At 40.8% G+C, this 23,561-nt stretch overlaps 1 protein-coding gene across 13 annotated transcripts in view; it reads right to left on the reverse strand.

Moving 5' to 3' along the window:
- The window catches only part of SPAG9 (sperm associated antigen 9), a 101,530-nt gene extending 77,969 nt beyond the window's left edge, over positions 1 to 23,561 (reverse strand). For 7 of the 13 annotated variants that reach the window (XR_004972738.1, XM_036339359.1, XM_036339358.1 and 4 more), the window contains exons 1-2: positions 23,151 to 23,560; positions 4,192 to 4,312 (exon numbers count right to left, since the gene is read on the reverse strand). Coding sequence is in view for 12 of the 13 variants with exons in the window: in XM_036339359.1 (XP_036195252.1) it covers positions 4,192 to 4,312; positions 23,151 to 23,453 (424 nt within the window). In the remaining variant the exon portion in view is untranslated. Of the gene's footprint in view, positions 1 to 4,191; positions 4,313 to 23,150 lie in introns of all 13 variants that reach the window. The other 6 variants (XM_036339363.1, XM_036339365.1, XM_036339361.1 and 3 more) reach the window with 3 other exon arrangements.

Consider the following 23,561-nt stretch of genomic DNA (forward strand, 5'->3'; position numbering starts at 1 on the left):
CATAGGAAGTGGTCTTCAAAGCAGAACTTGGACTTTTATTGTGGCTGTTTTTTAAAAGGGATATGTACCCTAACACACATAAGCCAGAATTGACAGTCTTTTAAAATTCAAGACTCTAACATGTTATATAAATACTAGAGGCCCAGTGCATGGATTCGTGCACCAGTGGGGTCTCTCGGCCTGGCCTGTGGGGATCGGCCAAAACCGGCTCTCTGACATCCCCCGAGGGGTCCCAGATTGTGAGAGGGTGGACCCCAGCAGCAAGCTAACCTATGGCTGGAGCATCTGTCCCCTGGTGGTCAATGCACATCATAGTGACTGGTCAAATGGTTGAACGGTCGGAGATTTAGTATATTAGCCTTTTATTATATAGGATAAACATGGAACGTGGATAAGATACCATTATATGGTACTAAAAATATGGCACTAATCAGAAAAATCTATCCCTCCTTTACTATAGGTATCATCATCAGTTATTTCTGTGGCCTTAAAAAGCTTATTTATTTATTTTTTAAAGAATAGTTTTTATTGATTTTTAACAGAGAGGAAGGGGGAGGGGAAGGGGAAGAGTGGGGGAGAGGGAGAGGAAGAGGGAGAAACCATGTTGTGAGAGTGCAATATTAATCAGCTGCCTCCTGCACGCCCGCTACCAGGGATAGAGCCCAAAACCTGGACACATGCCCTTGACCAGAATTGAACCGACAACCTTCGAGTCCATGGGACAAAGTCCAACGGGACAAAGCCCAACCAACTGAGCCACATGGGCCAGGGCAAATAAGTGCTTATTTAATTAGGGAGGTAATCAACCAAAGACCTTGTATGCATATATGCATAACCCATGGACACAGACAATAGGGTGGTGAAGGCCTGGGTGAGGAGCAGGGGTAGGCGGTGGGGGGGTGGGGAGGAGGGTGTGCGGGCTGGAAGAGGTCAATGGGAGGGAAAAGGGGACATGTATAATACTTTCAACAATAAAGAATTTTAAAAAAAGAGTATGAAAAAATAAAACCACGTTAGGCACACTAAAAAATACATTTAAAGCCCTTGCCGGTTTGGCTCAGTGGATAGAGTGTTGGCCTTCAGACCGAAAAGTCTTGGGTTCGATTCCGGTCAAGGGTATGTACCTTGGTTGCAGGCTCCAACCTGGCCCCACCAGGTCAGGATGCATGCAGACTCCAAGGTATCAAAGGAGAAGGGAATAAATCCCAAAGCAGTCATAAAAGAAGGCTCCTTATAGCTTCAGCTCATGAACCAAGAAATTTAGTGTTGTCAATTTTGGGCAGCTGAATGGTCTGTTTTTACTAACCACAGTTTTAAGTTCTTTATCTGTTATTTAAACACTAAAATTTACTTCAAAATGAGATATCAGACTCCCAGGGGGATATATTAATAACAAAAATAATGTTTTCAGAAAAATTTTAGTTCAAGACCATATCCAATACTTGACGAAGAATTTCCTCACCCCTTCCCTAGAAAACTATCAACTAATTTTAAAAGATATCTTATTTTTAAAAATTATTTTGAATTAAAATAAAAAACAGGGATCCAGCCCTAACCGGTTTGGCTCAGTGGATAGAGCGATGGCCTGCGGTCTGCAGGGTCCCAGGCTCGATTCCAGTCAAGGGCATGTACCTTGGCACACCCTCAGTAGGAGGTGTGCAGGAGGCAGCTGATCGGTGGTTCTCTCTCATCAATGTTTCTAACCAACTCTCTAGCCCTCTCCCTTTCTCTCTGTAAAAAGTCAATAAAACATATTTTTAAAAAAAGATATCTTCAGAAGAAATCAATCTTTAAAAAAAAAATAAGAAAAAACAGGGATCCATACTTTTTTTTTTAAATATATTTTATTGATTTTTTACAGAGAGGAAGGGAGAGGGATAGAGAGTTAGAAACATTGATTTAGCTGCCTCGTACTGGGGATGTGCCCGCAACCAAGGTACATGCACTTGACCAAAATTGAACCTGGGACCCTTCAGTCTGTAGGCCGACACTCTATCCACTGAGCCAAACCGGTTAGGGCCAGGGACCCGTACTTTTGAGAGAGAAATGAGAGACTGGATACCACAGAACAGGACAGTTCCAAAAAAGGTAGATATGATTCACTGTAATGGATAACATATCTTAACTGGGACTACTACATTTTGTCTACATTTACTAGAAAGGAACAGGAAGTAGGTTTTTAAATGTTTAGTAATAAAAAAAATACAGTATATGTGAAAAAAATTACTAGCTCATTTCATTAGGTTCCTTTTGTGAAAAAGCAGAAGTTCCTTTGAATAGAAGAGAGATATTTTAACATACTTTCATCAACATCAGAATTTCAAATATAAAGTAATTCTTTAGTAACTCCCTAATCATAGAATCTGATTAATTAAACTATAAAAGAATTCTAGACTAGGGGTGCCTTCCTTTCTAATTAAACAGTTCCTTATCCAAAACTTGGTAATCTTCAGAAACCAAGAGGAAAATGTAATAGGTCAAATAATGAGAGGTTGGGTCTATCAACTGTGCCAGTAGTGTTTGGTTCTAAAATACTACATAATACCTACTATGAAAATACAATCAAGGTAGGATTAAAATATCTCAATAGCTAATTTTTCTTCTTCTTTGACTAGAAAACGCTCAATTCTTAAAATATACCGAAAGCTTATAATTGCCACTAGATGAGTGGTAGTCACAATAATGTGACTCCAGGAGTGTATTTGTTAGTGTGTGCACTGTGCAGTCCATCATACAGCTCTCTACCACCTCAAATTTCTATAGTAAAATCATAGAAGTCATTCAATGTATTCAGTGTTAACAAAGGAAGGGTACAGCAGTCTAGGTATCTATAAGCCTAAAAATACAAAGACATGACACAAGGCTTATTCTCTATCACTCTAGTTGGCTTCTGTTACCAAATATCCTTTGGCTCCCGTCTATGACATATGCTCAACAGCCATGTGCGTTCTCCTTGAATTCTACAATGCCTGAACTCCGGATTCCCAGGGATTCTCAGTCCTAGAGGGAGCCGTCAGTTACCACTGTTATCCAAGCCTGGTGGTGAGGATTACCCCTCCTGAATGCCAGGCCCTTAACAGCAGGTGTCACTGTGCACCTTTACCGGGTGATGTGGGAAGGGTAACTGCTGGCCATCTCTTGCTGAAGGAAAACTGGAAAGCACTCTGCCTGCCTGAATCAAACCTGAAAACAGGCCATGAAGCCTCTCTCCATTTCTTTCTCTAATTTTGTCTCAATTAGGACCACTCTGATTAGCCAAAAAGGGGAAATCATCCTTGGGATTTGAAACAGTAATTATTTTAAAATCAAGAATAATATATAGCCCTAGCCCAGTGGTCGGCAAACTGCGGCTCGCTCTTTGGCCCCTTAAGTGTGGCTCTTTTACAAAATACCGACTTCTGCACATGGGCCACAAAGCCACATGTGGCTCGCGAGCCGCGGTTTGCCGACCACTGCCCTAGCCAGTTTGGCTCAGTGGATAGAGCATCGGCCTGCAGAGTGAACCAGGGTTCGATTCCAGTCAAGGGCACATGCCCAGGTTGCAGGCTCAATCCCCAGTAGGGGGCGTGCAGGAGGCAGCTGATCAATGATTCTCTCTAATCATTGATGTTTCTATCTCTTTCCCTCTCCCTTCCTCTCTGAAAATCAATAAAAATATATTTTAAAAAATAATAAAATATAAAATTACATTAAAAATAAAATGATTGTGAAAAATGACAATCTGTTCCTCTAACTGCCCTCAGTTTTCCACTACAAAGGAACAAAAAAAAGAATTCAGTAATTTTTTTATACATACTTCAAAGCTAGAGTTTCTCTTACATTTATAAATCCCAAAACAATACAGGGAACAATGAAACTTTGTGTAGTTGATTATTAGAAGATCTGCAAGCACACACCACAGAATCCTGGATAGTGGATCTAGCATAATATTAACTGCAACAAAGGCTGAGAAATAAACTGAAGAAGAGAGTCTTATAGGTATTTTTTATTTAGTCACTTCTCCAGACATGGTTGCCACATGAAAATGTGAACAAAAGAGAACTAAAACCTAGCTCCCAGGTCTCACTCTTGAGTCTGGGATAACAATCCCAAGCATGTATCTGGAACCTTCCTCAAATGTCAGGATGAGTCACAGCCCTATTGCAACCCGCTCTTTGAAGTGCACTTATGAAGAGAGGTATTTTTACTTACTCTGGTCAGCATAGTTTTTTGCTTTGAGTTCAAGTTGTCTTGTTTGAGATTCTAAAGATTCCACTCGGGTCTGTAAATCCTTTTTTTCCTGTTCTTGAGAGTCTTCAAATTCAATGAATTTCTAATAAAAGAAATATTTTCATTAGAGAAATGAAATTTTTTTAACATTTTCAACTCCTGTGTTTCTTGATATCAAGTAGCACAATTAGGCATTAGCTACTCAAAAAGATACCAGAATCATAAACTTAGGTTGATATTTTTTTAGATTTTCTATTAAAAAAAAAAGTTTTAAAACCTCCAAATATAGAAAAGCTGACAAAATAATCTGTTTGAGTGTTTTCACATCATATAATAGACATTCAAAAGGAAATACATATATCCTACCCCCACATATATAAATGGCTTTACTAGTAGTATATTTGCATATTCATCTCAGTTCAAGAAACAATTTTTATATAATTTTGCACGTAACATGTACAAGCAGAGAACCAAAGGATGACAAAATAGCAATAAATATTTGTTAAATGCTAATGTGATTAATGGACAGTCTTCTAGATTCCTGAACCATAGAATTTATGTTTTTTAAACAGAGAAAGAGAGGGAGAGGCAGGTTTTGTTTGTTTTTGTGGCGGGTGTTTTTTTGTTTTGTTTTGTTTTAACATATTTTAATTGATTTCAGAGAGGAAGGGAGAGGGAGAGAGAGATAGAAACATCAATGATAAGCGAGCATTGTTGATTGGCTGCCTCCTGCACGCCCCACACTGGGCATGTGCCCTGACCGGGAATCGAACTGTGAACGAACTGTGAACGCTCAACCACTGAGCCAGCCAGCTGGGCCAGAGGGAGTTTTTTATTGACTTTAGAGAAAGAGGAAGGGAGAGTAACACTGATTGGCTGCCTCCTGCACACCCGCTTCTGTGGATGGAGCTGGCAACTCGGGCATGTGCCCTGACAGGGAATCGAACTGGAGACCTCTTGGAGCATGGGACAATGTTCAACCAACTGAGCCACACTGGCCAGGGCTGAACCATCGAATTTAAATTCCTAAGAAAAAGAGCATGTTCTAGAAATATCTCTACCAAATTTAATTTACTAAAACTGTTCTCATCAGGAGATTATCACTGAATATAAGAATCAAATCTCAATCCTCATCTTTTTTTTTTTAATATATATTTTATTGATTTTTTACAGAGAGGAAGGAAGAGGGATAGAGAGTCAGAAACATCGATGAGAGAGAAACATTGATCAGCTGCCTCCTGCACACTCCCCACTGGGGATGTGCCTGCAACCAAGGTACATGTCCTTGACCGGAATCGAACCTGGGACCCTTGAGTCCGCAGGCTGACGCTCTATCCACTGAGCCAAACCGGTTAGGGCCTCAATCCTCATCTTAACCAGCATCATTTGACAGCTTATCACTGATTACTCTTTAAAATACTTTTTTAAAATTTTACTTCCAGGACTTTCCCCTCTTTTCCTCTACTTTACTGGCTGCCATTCTTTTTTATTTTATTTTTTAAAGATATATTTTATTGATTTTTTACAGAGAGGAAGGGAGAGGGATAGAGAGTTAGAACATCAATCAGCTGCCTCCTGCACACCCCCTACTGGGGATGTGCCTGCAACTAAGGTACATGCCCTTGACTGGAATCGAACCTGGGACCCTTCAAGTCTGCAGGCCAAGGTTCTATCCACTGAGCCAAACCGGTTAGGGCACTGGCTGTCATTCTTGATTTTCTTTGTTGGTTCTTCCTCTTCTCTCCAACTTCTTGACATTGGCAAGCTCAGTCTTGACCAACTTTTTCTCTTTGCTGTTTACTCTTTGCAGTCAGCTTTGACTTTTCTCTTTCTCTAATACCTTATATCAAATCCATCAGCAAATCTACTTTTAGATCCAACCACAGTTTCTCTCTCTCACTCCCTCTCCCTTCCTTTCTCTCTAAAGTACACCAGATGGCCCGGCTGGCGTTGCTCAGTGGCTAAGCGTCCACCTATGACCAGAAGGTCATGGTTCCCAAGTGTTCCCCAGAGGGGGTGAGCAGAAAGCAGCCAATCAATGATTCTCTCTCATCATTGATGTTTCTCTCTCTCTCTCTCTTCCTCTCTGAAATCAATAAAAGAAAAAAGGTTATATGAACAGAAAAGCAGCAACTATATGTTACTAATAAAGTATGAGTAAGTTATTTCAACACTTTTACCTGGGAATATAAGCAAAGATAAAGTATTAATAAGAAAATGTAATTATTCTTGGCATGCTTTGAAAAGGATGCTCCCTTAGCTAACTAAACTGCTTCATCTGGGTAACTAGAAATTCTTATTTTAGGTTTCTTTTGTGCTATTAATAAAATGTTGTTTTAAAGAACATAGAGATGTTTACAAGTAACACTTAAAATGCTGTGCTACTAAACTCCGGATAAAAAAAAAAAACTTTACCACTAATAGGGGTAGGGAGTGGGGGTGGGAGGAATGGGTGAATGTGGTGAAAGGGTACAAATTTCCAGTTAGAATATGAGTAGGTCTGGGGATGTAACGTATAGCAGCACCAAGACTATAATTAACAATACTACTATATTGTATACGTTAAAGTTGCTAAGAAAGTAGACATAAAAGTTCTCACGACACAAAAAGATTTGTAACTATGGGAAGTGATAAATGTGTTAACTAACCTTATGTGGTAATCATTTTACTATATATGTAATCAAATTATTACATTGTACACTATTATTACATTGTACATTATTAAATTTACACAATGTTATAGTCAATTATTTCTCAATAAAGCTGGGGGAAAAACAATTTTACCACTATTCTGCCTATTCAGACTTTTCTGACCGAGTGAAGAAACATCACACGGACACAGCTTTGTATCTGCTTTGTTTCTTGGCGACCCAGTTTGGCTACAGAAGGTCATGAATAATCCATAACTGTGGAGCGGTCACTACTATACGTTTACTCTACAAGAATGACTTAGACCTATCTAGATGATTCAAGCTTCAAAAATTTTTGCATTTTATTACGACTATCGAGGCCTCATATCTATATTGATCACCTTAAGTACATATGGCAAAAGGAAGAGAGATTTCTTTTTTTCAAAATTGTGTGATAGTTCTTGGACAGGCAGAGCTATTTATCACAAAATGGAAATCTCTTGCTTCTGCAGTTTCCCTTCACAGGAAAGGACTATCAATAACAAAAGTATTCCATAGCAAATGCATAATCCCAGGACTTTCCTTCCAGCAAATTAAAACATACACTTAGAGACTATAAAACCAATTGCTATTCTCATAAGGATATGTTTTTTCCTTTCTGATTCTAAATGGTGGATTTTCAGGGGGTTTTGGCATCATAAACTCCTTTGAGAATCATTCTTTTACCAGGCATAAGCATTCCATTTCAGGGCATCTTCAAGTTCCACAAGAAATCAAGAATGATTCCCCCCATTTATAAAAACTGTAAATGTTGTGTTTTTTCCAATGTATTTTTTAAATTCTCTCTGCTCTTAAAAATCCCAATTTTAAATGTGTACTACATCTTGGTTTAAAAATGTACAGCTGCGGGCTAATCACTATTACACAACAAAAATAAATATTCCTCAGTTCTGATAAGGCATGTTACAGGGCATTGGAAGCCTAGTTAAATGAACACTCCTTATAGCCTTCAAAGAATAACCAAGAAAAAGTAACAAATAACTGAAATTTTCTAAATTGTTACCCAAGAAAAATACCTACCAAAAAGACTAGTTCAGGGGCATGGTTTTGAGAAATATCCCTAATAGAATCACCTTGGGAACAGAAGTTGCTATAGGATAGAACAGCTCAGGAAACAGAACACTGATGATAACTACAAAAAACTTCAGAAAATGGCCTAGCTTTATACGGTACTTAACAATAATGTGAAAGTAAAAAACACTGATACAAGAATTTAGGAAAAAAATTAAAAAAAAATAGAGAAGGTGCCATGAAATTCAATCAGACACCAAAATAGGGCTCTTGGCAGAAAAAGGTTTGGATCCATGGCCCTAACAAGAGAGTCCCTTTTCCTGGGTGGGGTCGGGGACAGACTATAAGGGAGGTAACGAGAACTGTTTTTTCTTTTTTCTTTTTTAAATGAGCTATTATTTTATTATTGTTCTGAGTCCTGTGCTTTATCCAGTACTTTGGAATATTTATATTATTATTTTGAGGAGATTTATAGCAGAAGTATCTGTTCATGGGAAATGTAATTAGACCTTCAGGGTAAATAAATTCATAGTACTATGCTGCCCTTTGGCAGATGATCTTTTATGAAACATATGAACCTTGCTTAAGTATGTAAGAATGCAAGTTTACACAGAAGACAGATTAATAGGTTATTATTTACTTTCTAAATATGATTCTTTTTAAAGGAAAGGTTCCTAAAAGATCGATTTGAGTGAAAAATTCCTGTGGTGCCTTTAAAGTATGGTTGGTATACAAAAATAAGTTTACATGAAACTTTTCAGAGCTATGTTTATTGCACAAATGAAAAAGTTCATTTGCCTCGCTCTTTTCTTTTAATGATTTAAAAAATGTTTTAAATTATTATTGATGTTTATTAGAGAGTGGAAGGGAAAAAGAGAGAAACATCGATGTGAAAGAGAAACATTGATTGGCTGCCTCTCAGAGGCACCCTGACAAAGGCTTGAACCCCAAGCTTAGGTATGTGCCCTGACCGGAAACCAAACCCACCACCTTTTGGTGTACAGGGCACTCCAACCAACTGAGCCACACCGGCAGGGCTGCTTCTTTGTTCTATACCTAACTCCCTCATAACTACAGATAAAATAATTAGACAATAGGTGTCAATGGTTACACTAAAAAATTTCTCCAACACGGCTTTCCACTTCTACGCTGAGATCGCCGGTGGGCTAGTAGCATGTGTGAGTGCTGCTGAACCTCACTACTAGCTTTGTAGACGACAAACATGAGCGACTCGTTTTAAAGTCTTCTTAATTTACCTCAAAGAAACACATCTGCTTTCTGCTCCTGTAATTTCACCTTAGCATACAAACTGAGGTAACATAAAAATAGGAACATATCCCATTCTGTCACTTTCTAGTCAAAGAAAAACTTGTTGTCACAATTAAATAAAGCCACATACCTATTCACAATGACTGTTCTCCAGATGTCAGCGGAAGTACAGAACAGGCAGTTAGGCAATATATAAAGACATTTATTACAAACTACTAAGGAATAGCATTCACAGATTTACTGTTAAGTTAAATAATATATTAAATATAAAACTAAAACTCTTTACCCACCATCTAATCCAAGCACTTATTTCATGATAGCCATTAAAAAACACAGTAAACAGTCAACAATATACCAGGCTAAAAGTACTATAATGGAAGCAAGTATAAGAGGCAACAGAAACAGAATAAGTGACTAAATCTACTTTTAAGAACAGAAGCCAGGCCCTAACCAGTCTGGCTCAGTGGATAGCGTGTCTGCCTGCAGACTGAAAGATCCCAGGTTCGATTTCCATCAAGGACATGTGCCTCGGTTGCAGCCTCCTCCCTGGCCCAGGCCTTGGTCAGAGTGCGTGCAATATTCCTCCCCCCCCCATTTATAAAAGCTGTAAATGTTGGTTTTTTTCCAATATTTTTTTTAAATTCTCTCTGCTCTTAAAAATCCCAATTTTAAATGTGTACTACATCTTGGTTTTAAAATGTGCAGCTGCGAGCTAATCACTATTTCACAACAAAAATAAATATTCCTCAGTTCCCTCTCACTAAAAATCAATGGAAAAATATCCTCAAATGAGGATTTTTTTTAAAAAGAAGCCATTTCAGGAAGAGGTAACAGTATAAGCAAAGGGACAGAGGCATAAAGGTCATGGTATGCAGGGGTAAATATAATTCAAGATTAAAATTTTCATAGTTGATGCAAAGGGTAAATCATTAGCTTAAGAGTAAGTTGGGGGGAGGGTAAGAGATCAACCGAAGGATTTGTATGCATGCATATAAGCATAACCAATGGACATAAGACACTGGGGGGTAGGGGAGGCCATGGGATTGTCAAGGGCGGGGGAAAAAGGAGACATATGTAATACTCTTTGTAATACTTTAAGCAATAAAACAATTTAAAAAAAGAGAGAATAAGTTGGGAATCTTGGGAATCTCTCCTCTGATTCACAAAGGGAGTTAAGTGGGGAAATAAGATTCCATTCATCCATCCTTTCTGCACACAACTTAAGTCCCTACTGTTCTAAGTACCCTAAGGTGGTGGGAATGTAGTAAGTTACAAGACAGCCTTGGTCCTGTGTTTCATTGCTTGAGATTTAGCAGAAGAAAACAAACATTAAATATGGGTGATTGATAAAAGATGGATTTGCAAAGATCTCAAACAATTTGTCACCTAATTTGAGGTTAAACTAATACAGGATGGCTAGTATTTCTATTATTGCCTAATGACACCAACCTGGGGTAACAGCACAACCTTGGTTTATGACTCAGTCTCAGGCTAGTTACATGACACGATTCTTGCAAGACATTATGAAATAAGGAGTTAGCATTTTAAACTCTGAATACGAAATAAGACTTTTAAAAACCACGTAGTGCCCTATCTGGTTTGCCTCAGTGGATGGAGTGTTAGCCTGCAGACTAAAGGGTCCCGGGTTCGATTCCGGTCAAGGGCACATGCCCAGATTGTGGGCTCAATCCCCAGTAGGGAGCGTGCAGGAAGCAGCCGATCATTGATTCTCATCATTGATGTTTCTATCTCTCTTTCCCTCTCCCTTCCTCTCTGAAATCAATAAAAACATATTTTATTTTAAAAAATAGGTTCAGCCTTCACCAGTCTGGCTCAGTGGCTAGAGAGTTGGCCTGTGGACTGAAGAATCCCAGGTTCGATTCCAGTCAAGGGCATGTACCTTGTTTGCGGGCACATCCCCAGTAGGGAGTGTGCAGGAGGCAGCTGATGGATGTTTCTCTCTCATCGATGTTTCTAACTCTCTATCCTTCTCCCTTCCTCTCTGAAAAAAAATCAATAAAATATATTTTAAAAAAAATAGGTTCATTTTACACTATATTTTAAAGATCCTTACAAAAGAGTTTTCAATACAAATGAGGTTTCCTTTGGTTACTATAATTTGCATATAACAGTATCATTAGGCAAAGGGAATAGGATTTTGGAGGCTTTGCCCTAGCCAGAGACATGATGAATAAGAAAAAAAGTAAATGAATACCCATAAGCAGCCTGTTCATAATTGCTTAATGTGTCTTAACTTCTTGCTAGTAGCTTAACTTTATAAAGTTGGACACCCTCTATTACATTTGGCAAATGATGAGATTAGTGTACTATAAAAATCAAGGTTTTTCAAACTATAAAACCATCCTTCCCCTGGAAATTTCTGGTTACTGCCCCCCAGCATGGGAGCTTGTCAGATCCCTCTGGTATGTGGGTGTAAGGTGCACATCTCTTCCCAGCCTCCAGCCCTCTGTCTCTCTCTCTCTGTCTTCATGTCTCTCTCTCTCTCTCTCTCTCTCTCTCTCTCTCTCACACACACACACACACACACACACACACACACACACACACACACTTTTTTAAAAAGTAGTGGGCAGGGGGTGAGCCCATCAATGGACTTATTAGCATGTATGATAAACAGATTTTAACTAGATACCCCTTGTTCCTCTCAATAACTAATCAGCCAACAACAACATTGAGGTAACTTCAGATAGAACTCTCCTGGGAGCAACCAGACACTATTTAAAAAAAAAAAAAAAAAAAAAGGCAGGAGACAATACAGACTTATGTCAGGATCTAAAAAGAATAAGCTTTGTGATGAAGCAAATGGTTTCAAGTCCAGATGGCTTATAGGGACTGCTTTGCCCCACTGTTCTGGAGAAAAACAAACGAATACTTTGAAAAGGCAAGCTCCCGAAGTTTAACAAAAAGATCCCTAGAGGTTGTTGCTTATTGTGGTAAGATGCAAGAGACAAAAAAAAAAGAAGAAAAGCCCTTCAAAGTAGAAACTTTGACTACAGTAGCTGTCTAAAAACTAATACCGCCAAATAGAAGGCTGGTTTATTGCTATGCATCCAAGATAGTATCCTCCTCTCAGTTCCTCTGCGGAGCTGGAGAAGGAAAATATTTAACAATTATTGTTCAATTTAGTTAAGTTCAGTTCAATTTAATTGTTTATCAGTGTAGCATCTTTTAAGAAACTAAAGGACAGACCATATTAATCATGCCCAAGGGAGGTGGTTTCCCCACGCCTCCAAATCCAAAATCTGGAAAAATTCCTAATACAAATGATTGTTTCTTCAAAACTAAATAGCAAGGGAGGGAAAAAAGGAGAACTGTTACAGATTAAGAGAAACTTATTTGACCAAGTGTAAATATGTGGACTATCTTCTTTCAATCCTGATTAAAACAACAAACTATAAAACTATATTTACAAGGCTCAGTTAGAGCACTGTCCTGCTACACCAAGATTGTGGGTACGTGCCCGGTCAGGGCACGTACAAGAATCAACCAATGAGTGCATAAATAAGTGGAACAACAAATCCTCTCTCCCCTCTCCCATTTTCTCTCTAAAATCAATAAATAAAAATTTAAAACAAGCTATATTTATGAGACAATTGGGGAAATGCAAATACTGATTAAAAGTTATTAAGGAATAATCATTTATAACTTTTAGGTGTGATTTTTTAAACTATCTTTTGGATATTCACTAGTAGTCTTTGATCTACTTTAAAATTATGGTGAAAATGCTGATGGGAAGTAGCAGGGACAGATAAAACAATATTGGCTTGATGGTGTTAACTGTTGAAGTTGAGTGATGGATACATGGAAATTCATTATACTATTCTGTTTTTAATACTTAGATATTTCCATAATAAAAAGATAATATATGATTGGAATAGATTTATTAGTGGCATCTATATATATAAAAGGCTAATATGCTAAGTATCTGACTGTCTGACCAGTTTCTATGACATACACTGACCACCAGGGGGCAGACGCTCAATGCAGGAGCTGCCAAGCTGCAGTGACTTGGCAGCCGTGGTTCTGACCTGTGGCTGGCCAAGGTAGACTGTGGGAGGTTGGCTCCAAGGTGTGTCCAGCCATCTTGCCCAGTCCCGCCCCTCCTGCCACCTTCCAATTAATTTCCTTTCATGTGCATGAATCTGTGCACCAGGTCACTAGTTTAAAAATAAACATTGAACCCTAGCTGGTTTGGCTCAGTGGATAGAATGTTGGCCTGCAGACTGAAGGGTCCCAGGTTCGATTCTAGTTAAGGGCACATGCCTGGGTTGCGGGCTTGATCCCCAGTGAGGACTGTATAGGAGGCAGCCAATCAATGATTCTCTCTCATCATTGATGTTTCTATCTCTCTCTCCCTCTCCCTTCCTCTCTGAATAAAAATATATTTAAAAAAGAAAAAGCACCCTAACCGGTTTGGCTCAGTGGATAGAGCGTCGGCCTGCGGACTGAAGGGTCCCGGGTTCGATTCCGGCCAAGGGCATGTACCTGGGTTGCGGGCACATCCCCAGTGGGGGGTGTGCAGGAGGCAGCTGATCGATGTTTCTCTCTCATCGATGTTTCTGGCTCTCTATCTCTCTCCCTTCCTCTCTATAAAAAATCAATAAAATATATTAAAAAAAAAAAAAATATCAATGTTTTTATATCATGTTTTTGTTGTTTGTCTTTATATCATGTCTTTGTTGTTGTTATTGTTTATTAATCAATTTACATATTATTTTCATATACACTTTACTGATTTTCTTTCATCTCCGACACTTCTATTATAGAGAAAGGGCGAATAGCGATATTAAAATACTTCTAATTAATTTCCTTTCACTGTGCACAAATCCGTGCACTGGGCCACTAGTTTAAAATAAAATGACAAATCCCATGCACCATAAGGTCACTGGTTAGATTCCTGGTCAGGGCACATGACCAGGTTTCTGGCTCAATCCTTTATCGAGAGGTATACAGGAGTCAGCCGATAGATGTTTCTCTCCCATATCAATGTTTTTATCTCTCCCTTTCCCTTCCGCTCTCTCTTTTAAAAAAAAATCAATAAAAAGATATTTAAAAAAAATAAAATGACAAAATATTGTAATACAAGTTTCCTATCATTGAAAGTCAAATATACATGTACAAGGATATTCATTGAAGGGCTATTTGTAACAGTTTATACTGGAAGATAACTTAAATGTCCATCAATAGATAGTGAATAAGTAAATACGATTAATCCATATCTTGAAAACTATTTAATTAGGGAATTGGGGTGAGGGTAGGCTGAATGGAAGTATAAATGCACTAGTTAGTAATCTCCCTAAGAGGTCCCCAGAGCCATCCCAGAGCAGCCAGTAGCCCTCTTTGCCACCCACACAAAGGATAGGAAGTTTGTTTCCTGAAGAAACGAAGAGAGACTACACTAGCGGATACCAGGCACAGCCAAATAGAGAGAATGAACTGAAAAATCTACATACCAAACAGTAATTCTGACAGCCCTCTTTCCCTTCCGTCCCTTAACCAGATTCCTCTGATAACTAGGCTTATCTACCACTCCCTCCTCCACCTCCAAAAGGACTATCTTTATTTGAAAAAACTCAAATGTCTGGGGTACAAAATCTGGGTTCCCAATAGGCAATAAGCTGCATCCAGCCACACAAAGCTTCCGCCTTCTTTTTTTAGTATCCCACTCTTAAAAAAACATGAAGGGATAATTAAGGGTGGTCTGGTATTTGAAGCTCCAACCTGGAAGAGAGAGACCAGAAAAAAAGGGGAAAGGGACTCTGAGGAAACAGATAAAACAGGAAACAAATGAAAACTATAATTAATATACTCAGAGACCAAAGAAAAGTCATTTCATCCATGAAACCAGAACAGTATGCTATTTTTTAAAATATATTTTTTTTATTGATTTTTTACAGAGAGGAAGGGAGAGGGATAGTTAGAAACATCAATGAGAGAGAAACATCAATCAGCTGCCTCCTGCACACTCCCCACTGGGTATGTGCCTGCAACCAAGGTACATGCCCTTGACCAGAATCGAACCCGGGACCCTTGAGTCCGCAGGCCGACGCTCTATCCACTGAGCTAAACCAGTTAGGGCAGTATGCTATTTTTTAAAACTGGGGATTTGGACGGAGAGTAAGAACAAGGAAGAGCGCTTGGAACATAAAAGTATGAAAATTAAAGAATCTAGCTAGCACTTATTCTGTTTTTCTTGTACAAACTATACTTTGGGGGTAAACCAAACAGTTTATAAAGGAAGCTCTCCTTTATAAGAAAATTTAGCTAATAAATGCTGAAGGACTGAGTTAGACTAGTGCCATTTCCCAATCCTTAATGAAATAACAGGGAATATCCAGTCACTGTTCAGATTTTCCTGGCTGTCTCATAAACGCTTTTATAGTAAGGTTCCAAACAAAGTCCATATGTTGCATTTGGATGATACATCTCTCAGGTCTCTTTTAAACTACAGATTCCCAAGTCCTTTTCACAGAGATGTTGTAGCAGCCATTGATGATCATTAGGGAATACTATAAAGCCATTGTAAAAATATAATTTAGATCGAGCCAGATATAGGTTGTTGCTAGTTATGAGTAAATGAAACTCAACAGGCAATTCATACAGAAAAGGAAAGCAGAATCATCATATGCTCAATCATACCAGTGATCTGAGAAAGGAAATTAAAACAAGAAGTTGCCAGGCCTGTGGGCTCGATCCCCAGTAGGGAGCATGCAGGAGGCAGCCAATCTATGATTCTCTCTCATCATTGATGTTTCTATCTATCTCTCCCTCTTCCTTCCTCAGAAAGAAATTACACCCTTCTGGTTTTACAAAAGCCTGTTTGATTCCACACTTCCGAGTAAACTGTTTAACTTTTTCAAAGGTATTTGTTTTTGAATAGACAGCAATAACCAAATAATAATAATAACAATAATGATAATGATAGGACAACAGGTAACAGAAATTAAATTTAAATTGAGAATTTGATCATTAACATTAGAAATTTTAGCCCTAACTGGTTTGGCTCAGTGGAGATAGAGCGTCGGCCTGCAGACTTGAAGGGTCCCAGGTTCGATTCCGGTCAAGGGCTTGTACCTTGGTTGCAGGCACATCCCCAGTAGGTGATGTGCAGGAGGCAGCTGATCGATATTTCTCTCTCAGCGATGTTTCTCTCTATCCCTCTCCCTTCCTCTCTGTAAAAAAAAAAAAAAAAAAAAAAAAAAAAAAAAAAAAACCAATAAAATATATATATTTTTAAAAATTAGAAATTTTAGCCCTGGCTGGGTAACTCTGTTGGTTAGAGCGTCATCTGGATACATACACCAAGGTTAGGGCTTCAATCCCTGGTCAGGGCACAGATAAGAATCATCCAATGAATGCATAAATAAATGGAAAAACAAATCAATGTTTCTCTCTCTCTCTCTCCCCCCCCCCTTCCTCTCTGTCTCTATAAATCAATCAATCAATAAAATTATACCATAATAGACTAGCAGAGGCTTTTAACCAATATAGATTTCAGTGCCCAAGAAATAAAAGTTTATTATTCTTCAGAGGAAATTTTTCTTCAAATATAAATGCTGTTTTAATAACTATTTTATTTGTTACTATAGGGTTCTACTTTTATATCCAATTAGAAATCCCTGTCAAAAGATTCTAAAAAGCCCTGGCTGGTATGGCTCAGTTGGTTGACCGTCATCCCATGCACCGAAAGGTAGCCAGTTTGATTCCCAGTTAGGGCACATGCCCAGGTTTCAGGTTTGGTCCCCGGTTGTGGTGCATGGGGGAGGGAACCAATCCATGTTTCTCCCTTCCTCTCCCTTTCTCTCTCTCCAATCAATAAAAATATATATTAAAAAATATTGTAGGGGGGGAAAGGTTGGGGTTAATGGAGGGGATGAGGACACATCTGTAATACCTTAACTAATAAAAATATATATATATTGTAAGGCCCTGGCTGGTTTTGCTCAGTGGATAGAGCGTTGGCCTGGGGACTGAAGGGTCCCGGGTTCAATTCCGGTCGAGGGCACATGCCCAGGTTGCAGGCTCGATCCTCAGTGGGAGGCGTGCAGGAGGCAGCTGATCAATGATTCTCTCTCATCATTGATGTTTCTATCTCTCTCTCCCTTCCTCTCTGAAATCAATAAAAATATATTTTAAAAAAAGATTATAAGCAAATAGTTAAAATTACGTTTTGGCACTTAATCTTCATTTGTATGAAAAATTTATTCAGACAGACCAACTTATTTCTCATCCAGTAACTTAGAAGCAAATATCTGTGGCTAAAAGGAATAAGAATACAACAGAAAGCCACAATTAAGTTTAAAATATTACAAGAATCATGGTGCTAGATCACCTACCAGTGGTCGGTAAACTGCGGCTCCCGAGCCACATGCGGCTCTTTGGCCCCTTGAGTGTGGCTCTTCCACAAAATACCACGTGCAGGTGTGCATGTACAGTGCGATTGAAACTTCTTGGCCCATTCGCAGAAGTTGGTATTTTGTGGAAGAGCCACACTCAAGGGGCCAAAGAGCCGCATGTGGCTCGCGAGCCGCAGTTTGCCGACCGCTAACCTAGCCCAACCTTTGCAAATGAGAAGTAATCCCTACAATACTTATGACAGTAGTTCCAATGATCTTCATATTTCAGTTTTTATATGTATATATTTTTATTGATTTCAGAGAGGGAGAGGGAGAGGGAGGGAGAGAGATAGAAACATCAATGATGAGACAGAATCATCGATTGGCTGCCTCCTGCATGCCCCACACCAGGGATGGAGCCCGAAACCTGGGCATATGCCCTGATCAGGAACCAAACCGTGACCTCCTGATTCATAGGTCAACGCTCAACCACTGAGCCACACGAGGCTGGGCCATATTTCAGTTTTTATAATGCATAAATATTTATAGAATATCTACTATGCATAGGACAATGTAGGTGAAGTGTCTGCAGTAACTATACTCAGGAGAAGTCGTGGTTTTTCTGTATATGTAAAAGTCAAAGGACTTACTGATCGAAGAACTTTTTGGAAGTTTTTGCATAACTTGGCACCAACAGTAAGGACAATATCTTGAGTGCACAAAAGAGAACTTTCAATAGTTAGGCTTAGCAATTTGACCTTTAGTATAATTATCCATTCATCCAACAAACCAAAAAATAGTATCTACTGGATCCCAGTAGTTTAGTAAGGGAATTGAAGCAATAGGTTAGCAATAGGTTAGCTTGATGTGACACTGGAAGTTCTGAGAGGGAGAGAACGGTATGCGGTGGGAAAACAGAAGATGGGCACGATCCGCACCCGGTGTTCATAGAAAGCCCCAGAATTAAAACCTGGAAGATGGCAACAGAAGAGAAAGAGCGCCACGCATTCAGGCAGCTCATAAGAAGGCCTGGAAAGAATACGTTTTGCAAAACAAATGCTGTGGTCAGTATGGCTCAAAAAGGAAAAGATGAGGCTTGTAAGAAAAGGAGCAGCCGATTACAAGGCTTTGTGTGTTAGGTCCTTCAGTCACTTTAAGAACTTTAGACAGAGCCTCTAAAGGCTTTAAGTATGGAAACGATCTGATCAGATTTCCATTTTGGAGAGATGCGGCTACAGTGTGATGGCCAATTTGTAGGTTGGCAATACTGAAAGCAGATAGATCAGCTATGGGACAGTTTTAGTTGTCCATTCTTTTATTCAGAAATATTCATTGGGTACTTCCTATGTGCCAGACATTGATACATAGTCAGAATGACACAAACTTTCAACTCTATGGAGTTTGAATTCAGGGCAGGAGGTGTGGGTGGCCTGAAACAGAGTAGAAGAAATGGATTTGGAAAGATAAAGAGATTCCAGATATATTTAAAAGATGGAAACAAAAAAATAGCAGAATAGGGATGAAGGAGAAAAAAGAGTCAAGGATGGTGACCAGGTATCTAGCCAGGTGGACAGTGGTATCCCTCAGGAAGATAGACAACAGCGGAGGAGCAGGCTTGGGAGATGAGTTCAGTATCAGACTTTCATGTCCAATAAACAACATGGATCAGAAACTCCAGAAAGAGATCTAATCTTAAAGTTCTTTTTATTTTATTGATTTTTTACAGTGAGGAAGGGAGAGGGATAGAGAGCTAGAAACATCGATGAGAGAGAAACACCGATCAGCTGCCTCCTGCACACCCCGCATTGGGGATGTGCCCAAACCAAGGTACATGCCCTTGACCGGAATCGAACCTGGGACCCTTCAGTCCGCAGGCTGATGCTCTATCCACTGAGCCAAACCGGCCAGGGCTTAAAGTTCTTTTTTTAAAAAAATATATTTTATTGATATTTTACAGAGAGGGAGAGGGATAGAGAGTTAGAAGCATCGATGAGAGAGAAATATCCATCAGCTGCCTCCTGCACACCTCCTACTGGGGATGTGCCCCCAACCAAGGTACATGCCCTTGACCAGAACTGAATCTGGGACCTGTTAGTCCGCAGGCCGCCGCTCTATCCACTGAGCCAAACTGGATAGGGTGGTCCATTTATTCTTTATTACAATACACATTTCAATAAAACATGGGCTACCTTCCTTGTCTGTCTTGCTTGTGGCTACATTCCCAAAGCCTAGAGCAGTGCCTGGCTCAAAAAATATTTGTTCCTACTAATCATCTATGGGTCTGCCTATCTATCAACCTATAGTAATGGGATAGAACTAGGTAGAAGATCATGGGGTTTCCTTCTAGCCCTTAAAAAAATAACTACAGGAAAAGCAAGTGAAAAAACATTTTAAAGGACAATAACGAGACCCAAAATCATAAAAATCCTAGACCTATCCCTGATAGGGAATCCAATCAGCAGGACCTCAAATTACAAGTTAAAAATGTTTTCAGGCTCTATGACCCTAGTGGAGCAAGTGAAGCAGTCAGAAACAAGACATCCTGGAAAATATATAAGACTGAAAAAAGTTACTAAAGAAATTGATGTTCTGTCTCTCCCTCTCCCTTCCCCGTCTAAAAGAATCAATAAAACAAAAATCACCAATTTACCAATAAATTGTTCATAAATTCACAAGGCTTACTCTAGATAGACAAGCAAGTTCTAACTGAAGAAGTGAAAACAAATTTTTTAGATATTTTTTAATTCCTTTAATTATTAGTTTTAGACACAGAGGAAGGAAGATTGAGGGAGAGAAGGATGGGGAGGGGCAAGGAAGGGAGAGAGACAGAGAGAGACAGTGAGAGACATTAACTTGTTGTTCCATTAATTTATGCATTCATCAGTTGATTCTTGTATGTGCCCTGACCAGGACTCTAACCCGCAACCTTGATGTATGGGGCCAATGGTCTAACACAGGGGTGGGCAAACTTTTTGACTCGAGGGCCACAATGGGTTCTTAAACTGGACTGGAGGGCCGGAACAAAAGCATGGATGGAGTGTTTGTGTGAACTAATATAAATTCAAAGTAAACATCATTACATAAAAGGGTACGGTCTTTTTTTTTTTTTTTAGTTTTATTCGGCCCGGGGGCCGTAGTTTGCCCATAGCTGGAACAGCTGAGCTACCTGTCAGGGCAAGTAAAATTTAAGCTGAGTTCTAAGGGAACAGTATGGGCGAAGGCATCAGACAAAACTTGGTTAAGGCATGAACAGGAAGCCCAAAGGGGCAAGTGATGAGAAATAAGGTAGATTTCTTGATTCATATTTGAATCTGGTCACACACACAAAATATCAACCCTCCTTTAGGTTGTTTATAAAGACTCACAAAAACAACAGCTAAGTCCACACAAAAAAAATGCAAAGAAAAAGACAGAAGGTATTCAAATTAAGTAATATTAATATAATAAAGATGAAATTTCTGACTCCTTGATGGAATTCCTGCAAGCAAAAGATGATTACAGGACTTCATACCCCCTAAGACATTCTCACCATTTACATACCCTCCTACATTTTCACATAGGTGCTCAGAATTTACTTGACACTTTCTGGTGATGGACAATTTCCATGCTTTCAAATACTTTTGCTGTAAATACCCTGAGGTGCTTTTGCTATAATAGCAGTCTCTTAGTCTCCATATTAAGGCCACAAACAAAGCACTCACAGAAAATTAAAGACAGAATTCTCTTCTGCATACTGACCTAAAAGAGACTGGATTTCTGGGTACCCAGTAATACTTGATTTATGGTCTTATTGAGACTGAGAACAAGGTGGTTTTATGTTTGTGGTCTGGGAGTTGGCTCATCTAGCATTTCATCAGTGTTCTCTAGTCTCAGGTCGTGGCCCTTTGCCCAAAGGTTTCATAGAGAATTTACAGATGTGTTTGAAAAAGTATAAATTACAAGAGTCACTGAGTAAGCAATTTTTTAAAAGCCATTTACTTTTAAAAAATAAAACACAATCTAGAGCCTAACAGTTTTATGTTCTGATTTTGCAACCTGTGGCAGATGGTTTTCTTGGCCCGTGTGACCCTGGCATTTCGTCCATGTTTGCATGGACTGACAAGAGTTGAAGGCTGAAGAAAGCATTTCTTTCATCCAAGGTTATAGGTCATGCTGAGCCTGCTCCTCACCTGTGTATATGTAGTTAATTTCCCAGTCCCTTCCCAGTACATCCACACACAGGCAATGGCCTGTCTGAGCATGAAGACAGAGCATGCCATCTCAGAAGTAGTACCTGGCCTCTGTTCTATGAACAGTGCTAATAAAAGAGTGGAAGTTGTGATCCCATCCTCAGATTTTTTGCAACCCCCCTTCCCTATAAGCTTTCTCCTGAAATAAAGTCAATTTTGTTTGGCAAATTCAATGGCCTTCCTTTGAGGCAAATGGATCACAGTATCAGAACTAAAAATCATCACTAAAGTCAAGCTTAACAAAGAAAAAGAACTATTTGATCTGGTACCAAGGTATCCATGACAAAACAAAAGTTTAAGTCGTGGTACTACTTTAAACCAATCTCATATCCTACAAACTTTCCAAGTATTTCTTGAAAGATAACATGTGATTCCTTCAATAATGAGTTCTTTAGCTTCCTTCAATCACCACGTATTTAGCCAGGTGTTGCTAGACCCTCAGGGGACAAAGATGAATAGGCCACTTAGCCTGCATTAGACAGTCCCACAGAAACAGCGCCAAGACAGCCCGAAAGCTGAAGTCCTTGCCTGTCTCAGAAAGTCACAGACCCAGCACTTGCATTCCAACCTCCAGGGTCCGCAGAGCCTGGCGAGGTGCTGCGGTCACCGTGCGGTGTTAGCGTGGTGAGCAATCACCTGGCGCACCTGGAAACTGCAGTCTGGGGTTGTCAGCGCCCACACCCCCTCAGCCCCGCCCCCCAGTCCTCTATAAACGGAGGGTTTTTAGAGGGAACTGTCCAAGGTTACCACCTGCCGGGGAGGGCTGCTCTGGTGTGGGATTCCAGAGGGAAAACTGCACACACTGCCCTGACAGAGCACTGCCCTGCAATATCCCGGTGTTGACAGAGTGTCACCAAAGCACGTAAAACACAGAATGAAGCCTCTTCCTCAACAGGCTCAGAACGTCAAGATGAAACTGGCCGAAAGAGGGAGACCTCTAACTTCCCGAGCTGTCCCCCCTGGAAAGGCTCTGGCACCAGCGAGTTACACCTGCAGGAGGGAAGTGCTGACAGGCACCCGCCCCCGTGGCGAATGTCTGCGCCGCCACCTGACTGCCCACGGTGGTCGGAAACTTCCCCAAAGTGCAGAAGGCCGCCCGGCGCCCTACATCTCCGCCCTCCGCCACCCCAGGTGCCCTCCGCCGGCCGCGCTTCCTCCCGGGCCTGGCCTCCCCCATCCCACTCCCTTCTCCCGGGCACTCACTGGCCTCCCCCGGTTTCCCTCGCCTGCGGGGATCCCGGGGACCCCGCGCCGCCGGGCTGGGTCCCGGAGCCTCGGCCTCAGACCCGCCCCCCCGAGGCCGGACGCGGCGCGCCCACGCTCCCGGGCCGGGCGGCGACCCCCGGCGGCCCGGCCCGCCCCGCCCTCCCCGCCGGCGGCCTCACCTCCTCGGCGTGCTTGCGCAGCGCCTTCTCCCGCTCGTACTGGGTGATGAGCTGCTCGTTGTCGTCCCGCAGCAGCTCCAGCTCCACCTGGTGCTCCTGGTCCTGCGCGAACACCGAGTCCAGGTTCTCCAGCACCGCCACCACCAGCGGCATCAGCTCCTTCACCACCTCCTCGTCGTAGCGCCCGATCAGCCGCTCGAACTCGCGGTAGATGGAGCCGGCCAGGCCGGACACCCGCTCCGACATGACGGCGCCCGAGCCGCCGGGCTCCTCCTGGTACACCACCCCGTCCTCCAGCTCCATGGTGGCGGGCGGGCGGGCGGCCCGGCGTCGCCGACTGGGGGCCGGCAGGGCCCGCACTCCGGCCGGGCGCGGACGAGGGCTGGGGCTGGGGCTGGGGCTGGGGCTGGG

Source organism: Myotis myotis, unplaced genomic scaffold (genome assembly GCF_014108235.1).
Source record: "Myotis myotis isolate mMyoMyo1 unplaced genomic scaffold, mMyoMyo1.p scaffold_m19_p_17, whole genome shotgun sequence".
In the NCBI taxonomy this organism is placed as follows: Eukaryota; Metazoa; Chordata; class Mammalia; order Chiroptera; family Vespertilionidae; genus Myotis; species Myotis myotis.